Raw genomic sequence first — 15,843 nt, 5'->3', positions numbered from 1 at the left:
TGTGAAATTTTAGGGGTTAATTTTTTCAATTTATAAAAGCTTACATTTAAATAGTCGACCCATATAGGCCATAACTAGTAACCATAATCTACCCTTTATCATAATTCAAAAATGCATACAATTCATACAGCAATAATAATAAATAGATACCTGTCTATTAACAATAAATAATAATACATTAAATACATAAACGAAAACGAAAACCATGTATATAATATTAATATAGTCTATATATTAAATCTATAAATGATTTTAAAGTAAGTTTTTTTTTTTGTTTTCAATTAATAAATACAATAAGTTAGGGCTAGTGGTATTCAAATTTTGACACCGGTACCTGTTATTTATTTACTACCGGTTAGACTGTATTTTCGGTAATTACCGAAAATAACGTACCTCGGTAATTAAAGAAAATACCATATTTCAGAAAATACCGGATCACCGTTAATTTATTAGTGTTCCCAAGATTTTGACCTGAGATAAGGGAATATTATATTATGTCATATTGATTATATAAAAATAATAAATAATAAATTTAGGTATATAGGTACGGTATTTTCGGTAATTACCGTGGCATGGTATTTTCGGTATCAATAGCAATTACGACTCATGGTATACAGGTATACTAAAATACCGAAGTCCGAAAATATCGGAGACCGGTATTTTTTACACCTCACCCCAAACGGCTCCCGTCCATTGTTTGCTTATTCCCAAATGGTTCCCGTCGAAAAAGGTTTTGCGAATATGTAAATTCCCAAATGACTGACGGTAATACCGGTACAACGATTTGAGATCGATATAGGTAGGTATACCGTTGTATAATTTAAATTTAAATTTAAAATATTATATTTATATATAAATTATTATTACATATTTACACCTAAATCGAAAAAACAGGGGCACATTAGAAACATCACTGACCAATTTTCATCGAGGGAAATAACGCGTATGGATTATATAAAATAAATTGTGCTTCAAAAATGTTTAAATACCCAACATATGATTTTTTTTATATTTTTAGTTTTTACATTATATACCTAATTATACATGTTTTTCGGTGTTAAAATTTAATATTATTTTAATAACATTTAATTAACAATATATGATTTTTTATACTTAGAATATAACTTTAAAAAAACACCAACATATTTTTAAACACACATATTTTAAGATAGTCCTAAGTATGTATGAAGTGGGAAGGAATTTGTGTTGTAAAAGCGGAAGACGTTTGGGAATTTACCTGTCCAGTGCTCATCAGAGACGTTTTTATCTAATTTTAAATATAGTCCAATAGCTGATCTTGTGATTGACTTTTCTGATTTATCATTTTTGATAAAAGACAGTGCATTAATTTAATTATTTCATTCCAATTTTTGTTTAAACTAATACTTGCATCAGATCTTGCTGACCACCTGGTATCTGGTACATTTTCTGTTTTAATTAAATTATTCTTAAGTATTTCCCATCTATATGTAGAAGCAGTGAACCATTTATAGATATTTTGAAGCAGATTAAAAAAATCAGAAGCATTTCTACAACAGTCCACTAGTCCACAGTGTATTCACCAACTTTAAAGAGTGTGCCGAGCATGGATCAAATGTAGCTAAAGGATTAACATCTTTAATTCAAGCTTGAAGTCCTGTGTATTTACCAGACATGTTAGACGCATTGTCGTAACTTTGACCACGACAGTTGTTTATATCCAATCCATGCGATTCAAAAACTAAAAATACAGCATCTGCTAATTCTTCAGATTTATGACCAGAATTGGGTAAAAACCCTAAAAATCTTTCTACTGGACAACCATTATTTTGAACATACCGAAAAATAAATCACAGTTGATCTGTATGCCTAATGTCAGGAGTAGAATCAATACTGATGGAAAAATATTTAGCTTCCTTTATTTCTTTTACCATTTGTTGTATAACGTTATCTGCCATTATAGTTATGAACTGCTCATATGTATTAAAAGATAAGTACGATGTTGAACCTTTTCCTTTATTGCCAAACTTCTCAATATGATGTGCTAAAAAGAATCAAACTGAGAAATAAGCTCTAAGCTCATCATGAAGTTCATTATGAACAGATTCAAAATGGTCATCATCACCTCTTAAGGACAGTCCACGAGAAGAAATTGATTTCACAACAGCTACAACTTTAGTCAATACATCTTTCCAATAACTTATTTCTGTTTCTACTTGATACTTCAGCTTTTGATCAATTCAATTTAATACTTCTCCTCTTTCTTTCATATTCATTACACACAATTTGTGGTTTTTTGAATTTTCATGACGCTTGATTATTTCTTCTCCTTTCTTCCAATCTGAAAAGCCAACTGTGGCAAACGATGTAGTGCCACCAAAATAACTATTTTACGATTTTCTAAGATTCTATCATTTTGACGCCTGGCCCTGGCGCCCTCCCAAAATTTGGCGCCCGGGGCCCAAGCCTCCCCCCTGTCTAAATAAGTCTCTGGTGTTCATAAAACCTTTTTTGACCTTTTGTAAAACGGGAGCTGAATATGCTACATCCATTTTTTCAGTATCGAAAATACCGCCAAACCTACAATAAGTAAATTTGGTCATGGAGAGTGATAAAAACGACAAGTGGAACGTGAGTAGAAGTATCCAGTGATATTACTCAATTTGTGTACAAAATTGAGTACCTATGCGATAAATTGAGTCCTGGGAAAAAAAGGTTTACCTTCTACAGTTCTACCTTTTTGGGTCTAAACTCTTGGCTTCAAACCCACTTATCTATAGGCTGTAGTCACCGTTTTGCATTTATACCATAATTATAAAATTTGACTTCTAAAATTATTATAAATATTAAAAATGGGATGAATTAACCTTTTTTTCTGGGACTCAAGTTACCTACTACCTTTTCTACCCAATTAATTGATAAAATTTCATTAGGAACCCAATATTGGCCAGTTGCTGATCCTGAACATAGTCTCGTGAATAATAATTATGTTAATAGGTCCCTGGATCATTTTCTTTTTAGTCGACAGGCTATATTTAGAAAATCTGAGAGGATAAATTGGTTATGAGAGGATTTGTATGATTAATCAAGTGATTTTGTATGATATAGTTTGTTATGAAATCGTTTATAAAGTTTAAATGCTTGATCAGGGCCAATGTCGAGGTCATTATTGTGATGAGTTCAATTACTAACATACTAAGGTACATTGGTAAGTGTTCTGGCATTTTTAGGGATATTGGTTGGGGTTTGGGGAGGTTTGAAAATGTAATTTCTTCATAGTTTTTTAAATTTTTTTTATTATAAAGTTACAATAAGTTGATATCACAAAATCAAATACCTATATAATATTAAACTATATTATGCTTAGATATACTAGTATATAATCTAAGATTCTAAGAATATCCCAAAGTCATATACATATAATTGTATTCTGTTAATTTGTGTATGTAACTTATTGATGCTGGTCGTGCGTACATTATCTTACCGACCACGGTCGGGCATATATACACATCGTTTAAATAAACTATTAAGTATACATTTTTGTTTTCAATACTTGGTTGAAGACTGATGTAAATACTACCCGATATAAAGTGTAATATTTTATAGGTACAATTAATTTAATATTTAAATAAACAACACACAAAAAATAAAAATAATACTTAAAAATTAAATTATAACATTTTGTAATTTATCTACCATTTAATATTTAAAGGTTGATCATTCTTTTTAATTTCTCGATATGTTGTAAATAAATAATCATTTTTGTTGTTTTCATTTAACCAGTTCGAATATAAATATTTTACACTATTATTTTGTGTTGGATTGCTTTTAGGTAACTCATTATAAGTATTCTCTAAGGCATTTATAAATTCTCTATTTGGCTTGAATTCTATTTGTTTCACTTGAGCTCCTCCATTCAAACAACCTATTCAAATCAATTAAGTAGTTAAATATTGTAAATATTAATTAAAACGTTTATGTTTTTTTTTATTAGAATTTTGTTGAAGTAAAACACCAAATAAAATATAAAATATTCAATATTTATTTTATATTTTTAAATTCTAATGAAATTGTTATGTATATATTTACATTTTTTATTAAATAAATGATTTAAGAAAAGGTATCTAACCTGAAGGACATGCCATCACTTCAACATAATCGTATGGACATCTTTTACTTTTTAATTTTTGCACAAGGTTTTGTATGTTTCTAAATCCGTTGGCTATAGCAAAACGTAGTACAACAACTCCATTTACTTCTAATGTAGCTTCTTTCATATCAACATTCCTAGAACATCCAGTTTTATGCATTAGTTAAATTCATTAGCAAAATTTAAGTTTAGTACAAACCGTAAGGGCTTAAATTCTACTTTGTCAATATTAATATTAAATAATTCCTTTGCTGCATTACAAAATATATGATGAGCATATCCTCCAGATCCAGAACCACTACTTGTAAACAAATTATGATTATCTTCTGTTATATTATTCATCCCTGTATCAAAATTTTCAGGAACTATATCATTGAAATTAATGTCTTGTTTGACCAATAATGCATCCACTTCAACTAAAATGTGTACTGAAATGTATTATACTATGTTTGCAATTATCTTTAAAATGCATACATACTGGAAGTAATTACACAATCAACATCTTTAGTTTCAGTGTCTACATCAAAAAATTGATCCCTCGATGCTTCCAACTTTTTGTCAAAACAAGGCATAACAGTCAAATGATATATATCAGTTCTAGGTTTATTTCTCAAGTTTGAAACAAAATCTTTTATAAATGAACCCATTATTTGCTGTGGGGATTTCACACGACTTATGTATGGTAGTATAAAATTCCCATGAGTTTTCTCTGCATAACACACCCAACCTAAACATAAAATAATTAATACTGAAACGTCAGCTGCTATACTCTGTCCAACGAGAAAACATTCCATGTCTGTGCCTGAAGAATCCAGTTGGAAATTTGGTAGGAGCACAATATGTGATGTTGCGTTGAATTGTGCTTAGTTGACCAGTTTTCGTTATCATGCACTATTTTCTCTCGTAAGACAGAGTATAGTCGTAGTATTAGATTTAATCATTTTACCTGGACATGAGGATGCTAACATGGGTAATATTTTCTGAACTTTTGAAGCTTTAGCTGATTTATATCTTTCTATAAATTCGTTCTGAGATTCTAATAATGCTAAGTCTTCAGCAAGTTTTATATCTAATACCAAATCTGCACCCAATTTCTTGAAATACCCTATTAAGTTTAAATATTATAAATATATATTAGATATTATAAATTACAATAATAATAATACACAGAGAATATCATAAAGATTTGACAAATTTATACCCTGAATACATTAGGCAAGCAATAACAAATGTAATGTATTAGTCAGATATCTTACATTTATAGTACAGAAAAACTACATAGATATTTTGAAAATTGTATAAAATAGTTAGATAAACATATAAGCTGGTTCAAATTTATCACATAAATAATGAAACAATTAATTATCAACATTAACAATTTATATTATAATCACTAACAAACAACTAAATCTTACCACATAATTTTGATGCAGCACATTCAACTGAAATATTTTTACTTGTCGCAATTGATACACATGATTGAATAGAAATAGAAACAACTATGAATTTTTTATTATCAAGTCCCTGGAATATGAGATTAATTAATATATGTTATGGAAATAATAATAAAAATATATTTTATTCAAAATGAGAAAAATAATGGGCGGCCGACTTGTGTGCATGGCTTCGTTCCAAACGCCTAACCAGGTCAACTTGGTGGGAGAAGCATCAGACTACTGCCAGACAAAAACCAGTAGCCGCCTGGTACCTTTCTTATTCTAAATACAGTATAAGTATAACTTTGTTTACATTTTGTGCATCAAAAACACGCATCATTTCATCAGTACTTTGTTGTTGAACGAGAACAGTTTCTGCTGAAGTTATACAACCACTGCATGCTAAACAATCGGTCAATGAAATTTCAACTTGTTTCAATTTTTCACTTTTGCCATTCTGTAAAAATAAAATCATTTTAGTATTTATATTTTGAAAACTGTCAAAAACTAATCTAGTAAATTACATAAATATTAGTAGTTTAATTAAGATCCCGGTGTTTTTTTTTAATTGAATCAAAATTAGGTATATTAAAAGAAATATTAAGTTTAACATCTTAAATTTTGAATTAGTAAAATTTACATGATAGAGGTAGGGTAAATATTCTTTAAAGAATAATTTGTCAGATATTGATTTTGGCTTTTTATAGTTTTAATATCTAAAACATCAATTGCAATAATTAGTCCATTTAGATAACAGTTAAGTCTTGTAACCAGCTATACATTTAGATTGTAGAATATCTAGCTGTTGTCAATGAAGTTTGCATTATACCAGTGTGTACTAAATGGCGGTCAGATAAATTTTATCTGGCCTGCAGACAATGAAAAAAAAGTTAAAACCGAGAATAAAGTACATAGATAGGCTCAGTGGCCTTACCAGTTTGTTTGATTTGCCAACAGGCAGTAGCTATATGTTTTTAAAGTTTTCAATATTAAACGTCATTATGAGAGTTCACATAAATCATTTGCCAAAAAATGTCGAGTAAGTAGTGAACTTAGTAAATCATAAGTTGAGAACCAGCATATCAAATATTAAGTGCATGGATATAGTGTGCCAAAATCATAGACAACATTTCTAGCAGTTATATAGTTGAGAGCAAAACTACCATTTTCACCACTTATTTTAACTCAATTTTCTATTTATATTATAATTAATATAAATTTGTATTTTATTTTAATTTAATTAATTATTATTAATGTTACTAGGCCACTAAATTATGTTCCTTTTCATTAAAATATAATATGTAAAAAATATTTGCTTTGAATAAATATTCAAGATGGTGCTCGAAAATTGTCAAAATTCCCAATGTGGCCCTCCAAAAATATTATTTGGTGATTCCTGCATTAAACTATACCTAGTTAGCTGATAAATATTCAATTAAATGATATTAATTTCATATAAAATAGTATGCTCTAATTTTAGTTCCGGATCTGTTTTTCACAAATATTTACAGCATATAAAATCTGAAGTAGTTTAATCAGGAGTCAGGACTATAAGATGTACCACTTGTATCTATTCTTCAAGTTATACGATAATAAATTAAATATATATAGGTATTATTTAAATAATTACTTTGGATTCTTGCATATAAGAACCATCGTCTCCAATTTTAATTTTTGCTCCTGTTCCTAGTGATGATTTTTCAAATTGCACAGGTTTTATACATTCCTATGAAACATTAATAATCAGTATAAATGTTATAAGAATAATAACAGTTCAAGTTACCAGGGACGGAGTAATAAAATCGTCTAAATCGGTTAATTTTAAAGCGCCACTGAATCCCGAAGAAATCATTGTGAAATGTGAACTTTTAAAACTCTGATCCAAAATCAGAAGACAAGAAATACTGTAGTAACTAGTCACTACTATGTAGACGGTAAGTCAGTTCTTATAACTAATAACTAGTAACTAGCAAAGCAAACTAGTTAAGTAAAATAAATGATACAAAATAAAACTGCAATGGTAAACGGTAGCACGACGGTAGTATCAGATATGAGATATGTGATAGTATTTTGATTTTGGCTATCAACCATAGAACAATGGGGAAAATATTAAAATAATCGAAATATTCGTATCTTAGATCATATACAATTAATATATACAAAATAATATGATCTAAGATTCGTATATATTATCATATGTATATTATAATAATAGACCATAGGCCATCATAGTATAAGGTCTATGATTATAATCTGTCTTCAAATCGTAGTTCATGCTTCAAATATATATTATAATACTTATCTATGCTTCAAATCACAAAATATCCTGCTGATAGGTGATAGGTGCGTGTTTACCTTGATAATACTGTATCCTTATTCCCCGTGGACTAGATAGACGGTAAACTTGTAAAAACTAAACTTATGTCTCATAAAGTTATTACTCGTTCAATGGTAAAGTCTTAACTTGGCGCAATGCATATTTGTTTAGTGTTTATCGTCGTTCATACATTTTAGAGGAAATACGAAAAAGAAAATTTCAAACTAAATGATAAATTATTATTTATAAAAGGTTTATATTTTTTTACAAAATAACCATCAATCATGTCAATAAAACTATTAAAATATATTGTCTCAAATAGTTGTATAAGAAGCAGAGTACATAGTATGAAATATATGAGTACTGTAAATAATGATAAGCTGTAAGTATTGACCTTATAAAATCTTTATATTATTTTAGTAAAAAATATTTTACAATTTTAAATCGTTATTTTTAAGAAGTCAAACAAGTAAAAACTAGTTTTTATTATTTGGCTAGAGCATATGTTCAAACTCAAAATTATTGAAATGACATTGACCATTGTAGGTACGATAATATTATTTTTTGAAGAAATTTTCACAATGTAGAGAAAAACATTTAGACAGTTTTGGAACATGATGAAACTTGTTCAGTATACTTCATGATACCTAATTATTAGTTGTTTTTGTTTATACTTATAATTCCTTTATTAAAAAAAAAAACTATTTTATCAAATAGTTACTTTCAATAAATTGCTATTTATCATATTTCATGTTTACTAAATTGAAATTTAATGGAACCATTCACCTAAATTCTTCATTGTTGATATCATACTTGATTAAAATTTAACTGTATTTGGTTTTGGTTTATCTGTACCAAAATATTAAATAATTTTCTAAGTACCTATATATTTTTATTTTTCAGCATTAAAGTAACTTTTAACAAAGCCAATGGCGACAAAATTACTGCCGAAGGCAAAAAAGGAGATTCTTTGTTGGATGTCATTATCAATAATAACTTAGATTTTGATGGATATGGTATGATCTTAAATTACTACCCAAATTAAATATCTATTAGTATGTTCTCTAAGTTTTATTATATTTATTTTTTCAGGAGCATGTGAAGGTACGTTAACATGTTCTACATGTCATGTGATTTTAGATTCAAAGGACTATGATGCATTACCTGATAAGCCCTCTGACGAAGAATTAGATATGTTAGATTTAGCATATAACTTAACTGATACGTAAGAAAATATTTATTGAATTTTCATATCATAATTAATGATTTTATCTTTTAATAATTTTTATTAACCTATTATTTCTTTCTCATATTTGTTAAGACATTTTAAATTATTTAAATTTACCATAAGCAATTTAATTATTTAATTATTAAATTGATAAATTAATATATTAATATTCAGTGCTAGCTGTGTTTATTTCTTAAACAAGTCTCCTGGAGAGCTTTTTAAATGGAGTTTACTAATAACAATAAATGGATCATAATATTTTATTAAAACTTAATAGTGTTACACTGATTTCTAAATTTTATTAAAATTAACTTTTTACTGTAGAAAAAAAAACTATTACCGTGAGTACTAAATTAATTTAATTTATCATATAAATCATTGATAGACTATCAACCAAAATTAATCTTATCTGTTATTTTTATAATTAAATTATATAATTTTGCTCTAAATCCTACTACTAAACTAATTATCAATGAAATTGTATTACCTAATTTTAACTTAATGCTCAACTAATAAGGTTTTAAAAAGGTCAATTTATTATTGTTAGTATAACAAAGGTATCTAATTCCTAACCAAACTTAAAGTATGATTAATTTTAACCGTAATTAGAACATAATAATTTTGTTTCAGGTCTCGATTAGGATGTCAAATAATTTTAGAAGAAAAATTAGATGGCTTAGAAGTTAAAGTACCAGCTACAGTTAATGATGCTAGGTATAACTAAAACATACATATAAAAAAACAATATTTTGACAAAAAATATTACTTTTCTTATTTAAATTAATATATTATTATCTATAGACTTTAAAACGAGAGATGAATCTAAATGCTTATGACTTGCTCCAAGTTAAACTATTACATTTATGGTTTTATTTGTTTTTTCGTCATTTAAATACTTGTAAATACTTAATAAGTAGTACAGTACTAAATTACTAGCAAATACGATTATATTATAATATATACAAAATATGCAATAGAAATTGTTAATAACAACATTGAGGGTCTATATAAATGATAAGTTAATCTACTATTTAATTGTTTGTATTTCTAGTGAGTAATAAGATTATATTAGCATTTTCTAATCTGTGTTGTAACCATTTTTTTTTATCTATTTATTTTAACTTAATATTATACAAACAATTAAATCTTCTTTAATTGCGCGGGGTACATTTTATTTTTATATCATTAATGGTAGGGTAACTAAGATCTTAACCTTACCTAATGCAAGATTTTTTTAGTTCATCTTTTTTGGTAGGGAGGTCGAAAGAAAAAATTAGAGTTTTCAAGTGTCAGCAAAAATTAAAAAAAAAACTGGGATTTTTACGCAAAATTGGTTATCTAAATAATTGATTCTGTTTGAAATATGCAATTTTTCCTGGATGTTTATACTGGCATTTTCTATACACCATAAATGTTAGGTTAGATGTTAGGTTAAATGTTATCTAAAATATTTAGATACTGTTTGAGCTATTGACAATAGGCATACAAAAATTGAAATTTTTGATAGTTTTTTAAAAATTATTGTTGACAAAAAATTTTTTGCTTGGTTAAAAAAATTGAAAATTAAATACAAAGTTCCTCAGTGTGCTTCTAGCCTATAATCTAACTATTTTATAGAGTATTATAATTTTACATTTTTGGATTGCATAATATGTTTAAAGATTCCTTAATTTTTAATGTATGTTCATATATTTACAAAAAATTAATTTTTATTTCAGAGACTAATATAATGTATGTAAAATTACATTTAGCTATAAACATTGTCTGTGTGGAATGTTAACTCCGTTGTTGCAAGTAAATATATATTAAAATATCAATCGAATTTGAATCCTTTTTGTTGAAGGGCTGTTCTTGCTTCTTTTATTTCCTATAAAATCATAATATATAGAATTTAACTTTTATAGCACAATAATTGAATAGTTTGTTACCGCTTGTAAATCCTCCGCAGCTGATTTGCAATTATTGAAAGTTGCCACTCTATACAGTATAATTGCCAATGCGAAAACCTAAATACGTTAACATGTTACAATGAAAGTTGTAGGTATTTATCAAGTTTTCACAGGTACTTACGCCAAAAAAAATCAGTAAAATAATTGGAAGAAATTGTATGACAAGGAAATGTTCCTTGGAAATTTTACTATCGTACTGGTTAAAAAGTAGACTTAACCATAGTATAGACAGTATATTTACGCCAACAACCCACTGAGTTAATTTTTTCATTTTATATGTATCCGCGATCACTCCTTAAGTACTGAACAGTAATGAAATTATGTACAGCTAGGTTCTCAATCAGCATCCACTATCCTAACACGTTGTATAATTGGATAAAAACGTATTGCCACTTGCCGTGTTAATCGAGTAATACTTAAAAGTTCAAATTTTAAGACGTGTACTTGCGCAGTTATATAGCGTCTTTTATCTATGTACAGCGTGCACAACTGTCGTTGTAGTGTATTACTGTATTAGTAACTAGTGTCGTCGGTCATTTCACATTACTAATTACGTACCTCTTGGAATTTAGATAAGACGTGATAAGGCTGTCACTTGTGGTTTGTTATTCTGTGTTTGTACACCCGTCACCATAATTGTCCCATAATTATTTTGGCATTGCCTTCTATAATCTGGTATCATCTATGGAGATAACCACGATTCAAGATAGTACTATCTAAAGCCGTGGAGGTAACTTATGATAACACAAGTTTGTAACTTTGATAATGTCGCAAATTGCGATTATAATTTATAACGTATAAGTTTTAAATTTTGCTCAGAAATCGAAATGACGTTAGAATCTTTAGTTCATTGTTTCATGTCATTATTTAACCTAGTCGTCACCTGGATTGGTTTACGTGGTTCCAACAACATCAACGTGGAAATCGTTTACAAATCAAACGATTTCATTATCGTCAACAAACCCGAAGACGTGTTTACAAACAATCACAACAAAGCAGTCAGTATAATATTATTCAGTATATTGTATTATATTATGACAAAATTTGTAATCGATATAGTGTTCTGTGGTTGGTGATCTTAAAGGCATAGGAAATACAGAAATAGGCTTAGTGTAATGAAATAGGTCTTTAGTGGTTAGATTGTAGTATGTTAAAATAATATAACGACATGGTAGCATGATAAAAGGGACCATCTAGCAGTACAACTTCATACTTTCAATTTTCAAAGATATTAATATGTAGTTCAAATTTTTTTTAACATGTCAATTTCTATTGAGACGGCTTTAATAGGACTATAGGAGAAAATGTTTCCAATAATAATACCAAAACTGGTGATTAATGATTATTTAAATTTTTTGTGAAATTTTTTATAGCAATGGGATGCAAGTATAGGACAAGACATTTTTGGAAATTGGAGGTACCTAGTGGTGTAGCTATAGCGTGTTTCTTTTTGCAATTGTAATAACTTAGATCATAATTATTTACATAATGGACTAAGCTTCTAGAAGGTCTACTAAGCCTCCTTCCCTATTACTGGGATGCCCAACGTTTAGATTAATTTTCAATATTATTGAACATTTGTTATTACTATTATTTTTGATTAATTTAAAATGTTGAGGAATGTATTAAAATAATTAATTATATGGCACCTACCTATTGTTTAAAACCGTATAATTTATGTACTGTATACAAAATACATAATATTTAAAGATGATAATTGATAAGAAGAATCAGTTTTCTTAAATATTATAGCCTATAGGTATGAATATTCTTAAATTTTATGGCAATAAGCTTAACAAATGGTTTGCAACAAAAGTCATATTTATCAAGCTACTATAAGCCTAAAATGCAAGGTTGGGCAAGTTAAAGATTTTTTTTAACTCAGTTAAGTTAATATGCACCAATAACAAAAAGTTAAAAGTTAATACACACTTTTTGTTAACTTTTTATTAAGTTGAAAAACTTAATATGTTTATACAACGCTAGCGTACTTAATTTTTTTCCAAAACTAAATTTATTATAGACTATAGGTGTTTATACTTTATACAGTATTTCCATATAAGTTAGATTAGAATGATATAAATTTTCAACTTTAAACAATTCACGGTAAATATTTTTTGACATCAAAACAAATTAAAGTGAAATAGTGAAATATAATAAAATTAAAAACAAAATAAATTAACTTAACTTACTTCTTAAAATGAAAAATTAATGAGTTAATTTCACGTTAATTAAAAAAGAAATTTAGTAAGTAACTAAAGTTACTAGTTAAGTTATAAAGTTTAAATTAAATTAACTTTTTAACTTAACTTTAACTTTTTAACTCGTTAATGCCCAGCTATGCTAAAATGTATAGTTGAGCCACTGAATTCGATATATTGGGTACCTACTACCTAGTTATTTTTAAGTGTAGGTACTATAATAAACCATCAAAGTCTACAATTATATAATATTGTATTCTTGCAGAGGCCGTCTTTGGATGTATTACTTGGGAAGGAATATCCACATTTGGTAAACAGCAATTTAGTACACAGTTTCTATTTTGTGCACAGGTTAGACTTTGTAACCAGTGGTTTGTTATGTATTGCACTAAACAAACGAGCATGCGCCAAAGCTTCGGGTGCAATGCAAAAAAGAATATCCCGAAAGTATTACATAGCATTGGTCAGGGGACACGTGTCCAAAGACCATTTGGATTTGACTGACTCTATTGGTAATAAACTTTATAATGATATTTATGTAATACATTTTTACCTTATTTTATATTATATACCTTTCTGGCTTATACTATGAAATATTGGAATATTTGCAACTAACCAACATTTTAAATGATTACTTGTATAGTGTCCTTTCTGATTTAATATATTATGTGCTAGCATAGTAACCACATGAAAATGATTGAACAAATATTTTTAAATGCTAATTAGTGTAATCACCATATCATTAATATTTAATTACAAATATATACTTATATCATAAAAAAAATTAAAAATCTAGTAGGTATTAAAGAAACATTGAATTCAAAACCAATCTATGTTCAAAGTTTAAAATGTATACCAATAACTATTAAAGTATCACACATTAAAGTATTAAACCCAATAAATATATTTATATTTTATAATATTAGTTATTATAATGGACTTATGCCGGGTTGCATGAACAATCCCTAAACATTTGACGAATCAATAGTGAGCTAAAGGTTGTCCACTAGGTATTAAACATGATTTAGTGGCACGTGATATTGGTCCGTTAAATTTTATTTAACCATTAAATTAATACATTTTTATGCAGCCCTACATTAGTGACTAATACTAAAAAAAAGCCAGTGCAAAATATAAATATTGTGTAATAACTAATTGGAAAAAATCTTGCCAAGAAGGATACACTATGTATAAAGTTGTCTCTGAAAGTCCCATCTTCAGATTTATTTTGATTTAAGTCCAAGATATGACAAAACGACAAAGGAAGTCGCGATAATAACAAGATTTATTTTAAATCTTGGTATTGTATACAATGTAATATATTATTATATCAATATATCATAATAATATTTACCTATTATACAACAATTTGTTGTATAGGGTACTGTGCGAGAGAAGCTGAAGGAAATCGAAAAATGTGCACCGTTGACGAGGTGTGTTGCACTGGGCCGCGGGATGCGCACACCCGGCTAGTGGTGTTGGAGCGTGGCGTGTTCATGTCATATCCTGCAACCAAAGTTCTGTTGCAGCTCATCACCGGCCGACGTCATCAGATCCGGGTGCACTGTTCAACGATTGGCCACACAATTGTCGGCGATTACACGTACAGCGGTCGCAAAGACACGAGTCCGAATCGGACATTTCTCCACTCATACAGGTGGGTGTGATCTGATCACCAACTAGAACCAAAACTTCTTTGCCCGTCTGTGACGTAGCGTCCCTTAACAAGTGGCTAATTTCCAATATTAATGTGAACTGGCACAGACCGGGTCTTACTAAAAATGTTCAACAACTTTGATTTTGTGTATTGTAATCGAAGTTAAAATATTATATATTATAATATACTTTGGATCTGCATTTGTGATACATACCAACGGTGGACCTAGGTAGCGGGGTTGAATCTATATAGGGCTTACCTTTTAGATACTAATTTAAAAACCTCTACTTAATTTTCGTTTACTAATTGATACATACTAAATGGTGTAATACCTTAATATTTGTCAGTGAAACCCTGGAGCCCCTCACAAAATTTGGACAATGAGGCCCAACTGCCTAAGTTGCCACTGTAGTTAATATTATATATTATGTGTCCGTTTTTATTCTAGCTATATAGTTTCTTCCAAGACAAATTGGATAAATTATATTAGTTAAATATTTACCGTGCGTGGTTTTTGTTTCAGACTGGAACTGGGCGTTGACGGCATTAACGTCCAGACAAATGACCCATTTACTAAGGCTAAACTTAATGGTTTGTGGATCCCAGTGGAATACATCAACGGAACAGGAGACGATTGTTTTCGATTATTTGACAGCTACAGCTGACATACATAAATTGTGACTTATGAATTACGAAATCATGTACTATATGTATGAAGTTCTCATTTTAATTAAATTCATGCTGCGGGGACTGATTGCACATTACTTCGTCATTTTAGTACCTACCTATAATAATACCGAAATAATTTTTTACGTCGAGTCAGTTAATAATAATAATATAATATGAAGTAATACCACTAATGCCTATAATTAAAGTTCACAAAGTTTAGTTCATATTTAACACACATTAAGCCGGGTTTACATTGG

General features: G+C 28.5%; 4 protein-coding genes across 6 annotated transcripts; 2 read left to right on the top strand and 2 right to left on the bottom strand.

Moving 5' to 3' along the window:
• Positions 1-3,247: 3,247 nt before the first annotated feature.
• LOC132952144 (probable cytosolic Fe-S cluster assembly factor AGAP009023) lies at positions 3,248-7,592 on the bottom strand. The gene is made up of 9 exons (XM_061024319.1): positions 7,349-7,592; positions 7,196-7,291; positions 5,879-6,022; positions 5,545-5,653; positions 5,076-5,234; positions 4,608-4,856; positions 4,329-4,545; positions 4,109-4,266; positions 3,248-3,904 (listed from the first exon to the last, which is right to left on the bottom strand). Exons 1-9 carry the CDS (start codon positions 7,415-7,417, stop codon positions 3,672-3,674), a joined length of 1,434 nt encoding a protein of 477 aa, XP_060880302.1. The 5' UTR covers positions 7,418-7,592; the 3' UTR covers positions 3,248-3,671.
• Positions 7,593-7,906: 314 nt separating this feature from the next.
• Positions 7,907-10,927, top strand: LOC132952146 (adrenodoxin-like protein 2, mitochondrial). Of its 3 annotated transcripts, none has more exons than XM_061024323.1 (5): positions 7,907-8,134; positions 8,205-8,264; positions 8,786-8,898; positions 8,975-9,107; positions 9,741-10,927. In XM_061024323.1, the coding sequence occupies exons 2-5, from the start codon at positions 8,230-8,232 to the stop codon at positions 9,832-9,834; spliced, it is 375 nt and encodes a 124-aa protein (XP_060880306.1). In that variant the 5' UTR covers positions 7,907-8,134; positions 8,205-8,229; the 3' UTR covers positions 9,835-10,927. The 3 variants fall into 3 exon arrangements, with proteins under 3 accessions (XP_060880306.1, XP_060880305.1, XP_060880304.1); XM_061024322.1 differs by having other exon boundaries at positions 7,907-8,264; positions 9,741-9,824; positions 10,829-10,927; XM_061024321.1 differs by having other exon boundaries at positions 7,907-8,264.
• Positions 10,800-11,579, bottom strand: LOC132952148 (dolichol-phosphate mannosyltransferase subunit 3). Its single transcript, XM_061024324.1, has 3 exons — positions 11,181-11,579; positions 11,039-11,116; positions 10,800-10,977 (listed from the first exon to the last, which is right to left on the bottom strand). The coding sequence occupies exons 1-3, from the start codon at positions 11,328-11,330 to the stop codon at positions 10,924-10,926; spliced, it is 282 nt and encodes a 93-aa protein (XP_060880307.1). The 5' UTR covers positions 11,331-11,579; the 3' UTR covers positions 10,800-10,923.
• A 146-nt stretch (positions 11,580-11,725) lies between these two features.
• Positions 11,726-15,676, top strand: LOC132952145 (RNA pseudouridylate synthase domain-containing protein 1-like). Its single transcript, XM_061024320.1, has 4 exons — positions 11,726-12,057; positions 13,526-13,772; positions 14,641-14,917; positions 15,441-15,676. The coding sequence occupies exons 1-4, from the start codon at positions 11,887-11,889 to the stop codon at positions 15,580-15,582; spliced, it is 837 nt and encodes a 278-aa protein (XP_060880303.1). The 5' UTR covers positions 11,726-11,886; the 3' UTR covers positions 15,583-15,676.
• The last annotated feature ends 167 nt before the right edge of the window (positions 15,677-15,843 follow it).

The sequence above is a fragment of the Metopolophium dirhodum genome, chromosome 9, assembly GCF_019925205.1.
Source record: "Metopolophium dirhodum isolate CAU chromosome 9, ASM1992520v1, whole genome shotgun sequence".
NCBI classification, from domain to species: domain Eukaryota; kingdom Metazoa; phylum Arthropoda; class Insecta; order Hemiptera; family Aphididae; genus Metopolophium; species Metopolophium dirhodum.
Note: the sequence above shows the minus strand (reverse complement) of the source record. Positions and strands in the feature narration are given on the sequence as shown.

Bases quoted from the DNA above. Each gene is read 5' to 3' on its own strand.
- LOC132952144 (XM_061024319.1), bottom strand. From the start codon at position 7,417: ATGATTTCTTCGGGATTCAGTGGCGCTTTAAAATTAACCGATTTAGAC. The intron at 7,292-7,348 runs GTAACTTGAACT...AATGTTTCATAG, and splicing joins ATTTTATTACTCCGTCCCTG to GAATGTATAAAACCTGTGCA. The intron at 4,267-4,328 runs GTTTGTACTAAA...TGGATGTTCTAG, and splicing joins GTAGAATTTAAGCCCTTACG to GAATGTTGATATGAAAGAAG.
- LOC132952146 (XM_061024321.1), top strand. From the start codon at position 8,167: ATGTCAATAAAACTATTAAAATATATTGTCTCAAATAGTTGTATAAGA. The intron at 8,265-8,785 runs GTAAGTATTGAC...TTTATTTTTCAG, and splicing joins ACTGTAAATAATGATAAGCT to CATTAAAGTAACTTTTAACA. The intron at 8,899-8,974 runs GTATGATCTTAA...TTATTTTTTCAG, and splicing joins CTTAGATTTTGATGGATATG to GAGCATGTGAAGGTACGTTA.
- LOC132952148 (XM_061024324.1), bottom strand. From the start codon at position 11,330: ATGAAAAAATTAACTCAGTGGGTTGTTGGCGTAAATATACTGTCTATA. The intron at 11,117-11,180 runs GTAAGTACCTGT...TAACGTATTTAG, and splicing joins TTTTACTGATTTTTTTTGGC to GTTTTCGCATTGGCAATTAT. The intron at 10,978-11,038 runs GTAACAAACTAT...ATGATTTTATAG, and splicing joins CTGCGGAGGATTTACAAGCG to GAAATAAAAGAAGCAAGAAC.
- LOC132952145 (XM_061024320.1), top strand. From the start codon at position 11,887: ATGACGTTAGAATCTTTAGTTCATTGTTTCATGTCATTATTTAACCTA. The intron at 12,058-13,525 runs GTCAGTATAATA...GTATTCTTGCAG, and splicing joins CAAACAATCACAACAAAGCA to AGGCCGTCTTTGGATGTATT. The intron at 14,918-15,440 runs GTGGGTGTGATC...TTTTTGTTTCAG, and splicing joins ACATTTCTCCACTCATACAG to ACTGGAACTGGGCGTTGACG.